At 30.9% G+C, this 5,729-nt stretch overlaps 1 protein-coding gene across 1 annotated transcript; it reads left to right on the plus strand.

The window, feature by feature from the left end:
* The first annotated feature begins 1,023 nt into the window (after positions 1 to 1,023).
* On the plus strand, positions 1,024 to 1,688 carry LOC119688870 (transcription initiation factor TFIID subunit 10-like). The gene is made up of 2 exons (XM_038103530.1): positions 1,024 to 1,457; positions 1,535 to 1,688. Exons 1-2 carry the CDS (start codon positions 1,146 to 1,148, stop codon positions 1,640 to 1,642), a joined length of 420 nt encoding a protein of 139 aa, XP_037959458.1. The 5' UTR covers positions 1,024 to 1,145; the 3' UTR covers positions 1,643 to 1,688.
* Positions 1,689 to 5,729: the final 4,041 nt, after the last annotated feature.

Genomic DNA, 5,729 nt, shown 5'->3' on the forward strand with positions numbered 1-5,729 from the left:
TTGAAATATCACCTCTCACAAAAATAGACTTTGTTAAGAACTATTCAAATTAGGGCAATTATTTATAAGAAACATTTAAATTATTCTTTACACTATTGTTGAATTAATGTTGGTGAATCTATGAAAGACAAAATAATTTATAAAAAGAAAGTACATTGGTATTTAAAAAATATTCTTCATAATATGCCTAATTAATATCGGTAAGAGATCAACGGCAAGAGTTTACTTTCTATATCAAAATAAAACTCTGCGCTCAATAATAAACACTATCTATAAAGTCTTCTGAAATAATTTTACTTTTAATTTATTGATAAACGCATTTTCATAATTAACTTGAAAAGAAACTTATTTAACAGTTTTCATATAAAATCCATGCAAAAGTTTTCGAGATAATTGCAGTAATTTTATAATTGCCTTCTCTTCTGAGAATGCCAGTGTTGATAAAATGCTATTCAGACCGAAGCATTCAGGCTGTGTGCGAGTTCGAGTAAATTGATGGTAAATTGAGGCAAATAGTTAATTATGTGGGTATTGCAGCGAATATTAATAGTTACCAGAATTTCGAGTAGGGTAAATTAGATAAAAATTAGGTAAATTAGGTGTAAAATTTTATAAGATGTTTAATAAATAAATAAATAAATTTGAAAACTTTTAACCAAAAATAATAAATAAGTGCAATAAATAAATAAATGAATATTTTATGTAAATATGCAGAGCAGTGCAAAAAGTCCCTAGGAAATTTCAATTTACTTTACTTCAATTTACTCGAACTCGCACACGGCGTTATTAATTACATTTAACTTTAAATAAATTTTACTGAATATTTATTTCTGAGAACAAAACATCAGGTGCTTACGTACGGACTAATTGCATTTTAGAGTAAAGCGTAGAGAAATTTTCATTTCGTTTCTACTTAAGGTCTTACCGCACGTACCAAGTAACTGACCCTTTATACATTTTTTCTCTCCGCTTTACCTGTGTTCGTTGGAACGTTTTGGCGAGAAACACGAAACGAAAGCAAACAGCAAAACAGCTGCCATGTAGCAAATTATCATAAAACAGATTTGACGAGTGTCGGACATAATTACCAGCTTCAGTCATATTTGATTGTTTTTTATATACAGAAAACAATTAATATATAGCAGATGGCCAACACGGATGATGAACACTTAGCGGCAATAAATAACAGCGATTCAGAGGAAGCCGAATTTGCTGATCTTAGTCCAGCATTTATAGAGTTGGTTAAACAAGTTGAGGATTATGTGCCAACAGTACCAGATGCTATCACCGCTAGCTTCTTAAACCGAAATGGATTTGAAACCGTCGATCCACGAATTGTTAGAATAATATCTGTTGCTGCACAGAAATTCATATCAGATATAGCTAACGATGCGCTCCAGCATTGTAAGACGCGGACAAGCAATAATCAACATTCCAGCAGTCATGGAGCTAACAAGGTGCGTTATAGTCTCATAGTTATAGTAAATAGAAATCTTTGTTTATGGAGTGACTTCAATTCTGTATATCTTTGTAGGACAAGAAGCCAAATAAAGATCGCAAATACTCTTTGGCAGTGGAGGATATATCTCCTGCACTTGGAGACCATGGCATTACGGTGCGCAAGCCGCATTATTTTGTTTGAATTTTTATGTTCAAACAGAAATTTGGACTTATTTAAGCAGTTGTAGTGACGACATTTTTTCTATTTCAAAATTATTGCATGCATGAATTATATTATATTAATTACTTCATAATTATTTTCTCCCTACGAACTGTTTAAATAATGTTAATCAACATACAACAAACCTTTTTAACACTTCTTTACGGAACAAAATCATCCATTACTCAGAATTATTTAAGTGGAATATTAGTCGTAAGTCTTGTATTGTTTTTATGTGTATCTGTTTAAATGTAATAAAAATATTTAGAAATCTTGATATAATGTGAATATATTGTCAGAAAAGTACATCGTCAGCAATAATCCGCAGTGTTTGCCATAGTTTAGTAATGAATTAAAAAAAAGCAAATGCTTATAAAATTTCTGTGGTAAGGACTACGCGTCTTAACACAGTGCTCAGTAAAAACTAGTAATTTTAAGCGTCATTATACATTACTATACTACAGTGGTCCCATATGTGGTTTTACATTTAACTGGCCCATATACATATATAAATCGTTTATGATATGGCCTAAGCAGTGGTCTCGGTAACATGAGTTAATTTATTAATTTTTTTATCATACTCTCAATCTTCCAAATCTTAATCCTCTAGTCTCGGAAAGATTTGCATGTATTAAATGATTTACTTACATAGTAAATTCTATAGAGTTCCACAAAGAAGAATTTTCAAGATTCATAAAAGGCAATAAAGAAGAATTTTGTTTTAACAATTTCACGCCCATTAATTCTAAAGTGGGAAGATGTTACCTGTCTTTGCCTGTTAATTACTTTATTTCAAGAAATGGTTTATGTATCTAAAACTTTCTACCTGACATGGAGTATACTATCTTACTCATACTATCTTACTTATTTTTTCCTTGGGTTGATGCGTTTAACTTTAAATAAAAAGTAGGATTTGAGAAGCTATTGCAAGGGACACTTCATATGGTTAATAAATTAGCAGGTAAATCCTTACTTTGTTTTAGAAGACTCTATTCTGTTATGTTCCATGAAGGACTAAAAATTCTCATAAAATCTTTAATGTATTATACCCTGCAGTGGCGGAGCTAACCCTGGACGTCGGCGACATCAGAATTGCGAGGCCCCTTTTATTACTGTGCTATAAAAGTAAATAATTTACGATGTTAATTTTTTCTTGCCGATAGTGGCGTGTCTTTATAACGAAAAGAAACTATTTAAAAGTTAGACGGATTCGAATAGCAAAGAAAAGACAAGAACAAAAATTTATTTAATTTATTGAAATTTGGCTGACCATACAACGCTGTTTCGAGTATTGCCAAGTACTCATCATCAGTGGTCTTAGGAAATAATCGAATTTAATTAGTTTATAGTCCGTATATACTTTGGACTGCAAGCGCCAGACTTAGAACTTGACAAATTATAAGCGGTGACTAATCTTGTTTATCCGCAACTAGCCAAGACTGCACAAACTTTCAATGCTCAAGTTTCAGGTTTTTCTAGGTAAATAATCTGCATTCACAATTACAGCGAAGTCTGTATGAAAGTTTTATTGGTAATCAAAATAAAATAAATGAATTTTCCTATTTTAAGCCTCACTGAATTTTTTTCAAAATTATATTATAATTTTGCTGCAATTAATAGAACTGGCAATGCAGATAGTCTCTCTTGGCTCATCATACTTTTCAAATAGGTCTTTATCAGTTTTAACTATATGAAGCTTCCTTTAGCAGAGGCTGTACTGAGTGGAACTGTGAGTATAATTCTGATTACTATTTAAATATTCGGACGTACTTCCTCTAAATTATTTTCCTTAATATTTCAGATGAACTGCTTTTTATCGTTGATTAAGTCTAGAGAAATGTTATGTCTAAAGCATGACAATGCTTGACAAGGTCTTCGTTTGATATACTTTATGATTAATGTCACATAAATTGTTCAAAATAAGTGCTTTGAATCGACAATCGGTAGCAATTAAGATAGCATCTATCATTATGGTAAAAAAAGTTTACTTTATTCTGCATTTCAACGGATTATATGGGCTCATCAATATGTTCATAACTGAACAATCGTTTCTTCTTAGTTATTAAAGCAAAAATCTTTAAATTCAGATGTAATTTCTTAACTCTTTTTTTCTACAAAGAATTGGGATTGTTCAACGGTTTTTCAAATCAAGTATTATGATATTCTTTTACCCACGTACGAAAGGTGTGTAGACTGTCAATAGCGATCTTCAAGTTTTCTTTAGTCGATTGCTATAGTTTATTTATAGTGTTTACTGGTCGTAAACTCAAGAATTAGCATTTGATTCAGGACTGCTTCACAATCGCTTAGAGGTTCAGAATCATCAGTTTTATTTCTTATGTTATTCACCCATTCAACAACATCATCAAATTGCAAAAATATCGCTTTAATTGCTTCGATTCTACGCTCCCATCTTGTTTCAGAGAGAGAAAGAGAGAGTTAAGGTCAAAGTTCCCAACGCTTACGCCACTTTGAAAAAATTTAAGAATTTTATCGAGACGTTGCATTTCACCGTTATTCAATTTTCGAAAAAAAAATATCTGTTATTAAAATCCTTAGGATAACTTTTATCAGATTTTTCTATGTGTTGCAGGGAGCCATTATGATGCTATCATGACGCTATATAGCCGTTACTGGAAATATCCACCTCTCCGGATCTAAATTTCGAATTTTTCGTAAATTCATTGTTAAAAGATTCCCTTATTCACTTAAAAAAAAAAACAAATAAAACCATTTTTTCTCTGGTAATTGTCGTTAAGCTTTTAAGGAATTTGTACAACTCTTTGCGAGACCCCCGTGGTCATCAACGTTACCGACGCCTAGCGCCGCCACTGATTCCCTGATTATTAACCAAGAAATATAATCGCATAGTTTACAGTACTTTCCAACTAATAGGGGAATAATTCGAAGAATTGGAATATATCAAGTATATTTCATCTTTTGCGACACGTACAAACTCTGTCTCTAAAACTATCGAAGCCTCTTAAATTTAATTTATTGGTTTACGCGAGTTACACACACATTTATTGAATATTGAAGGTACTATAGGGTTGAAAAATCAATAAAATGAATGCTGTTATTTTGAGAATTTATCTAAACACTGTTAAGTACAAAAAAAAATAAAATTGATGTATTCAAAGTGGCATTAGATGATGTGATAAATAAAAAAATTTTTGCCAAATCTTCTAATACCGTATTCACACGAGGGTTTTGTTTGTAATTGAAATGATTTGTATGAAAATTTTAAATTTTGATATTATCATTGAATTCTAATATCAATAAAATTAAATTGATATCAACTTGAACAGTTCACAGTAGTAAGGCATTATTCAGTATTATCTTATGCTATTGTGAATAGTTGTGAGGAAGAATAAAGATTTTATGCTGAATAAGATAACACTGTTATCTGTCATATTTATAGTGCAAAGTAAATATATCAAGTAAGTACAAACATTTGTTGTCGACTCTTTATCAAATTGCAATTCTTTCTGGTTTGTTTTATTTAAACTATTTATTTTGTGGGATGTCCGATGTGTTTAGTAATAATTATCAGCATTTTTACAATGTTTTGATACTTTTTGGTTGTGCCTAAATTTAAAAGGAAAATTAGATATGCTCACTTTCAATTTGCCACCAAAAATATCTAGCAAGAAAAAACTCATAGAGGCTGTAATAATGTTAATGTATTATTATATTATACAGTATTTACGCCTTTGTTTAAAATCGGAAAGTGTGATAATTATATTATTAGCGATTTTTAAAAAAAGGTTGTGTTGCTTACGCCATTTTTTCGCCAAAATTTTCATTTAAAAATTAAAATGAATGCAGAACCTGAGCCTGCAATTTTTTCTTTATTCCTAAATTTCAAATTCATATTTTTGAATTTTGTTTGCATATGATTTTTTGACATATGATTGCAATATTCGTTGGACTTTCCAATGAATATTCACGATAGTTTGCTTATTGCGTTGGTAGCACGTTCTTCTTTACTGGCCGGAGTGTGTGGCTTAGATAGAGAAAGTAGTGTTGTTGTTTTGCATACATTTTGACCAGTATAGGCCAGCAACTT

Source organism: Teleopsis dalmanni, chromosome X (assembly GCF_002237135.1).
Source record: "Teleopsis dalmanni isolate 2A chromosome X, ASM223713v2, whole genome shotgun sequence".
NCBI classification, from domain to species: domain Eukaryota; kingdom Metazoa; phylum Arthropoda; class Insecta; order Diptera; family Diopsidae; genus Teleopsis; species Teleopsis dalmanni.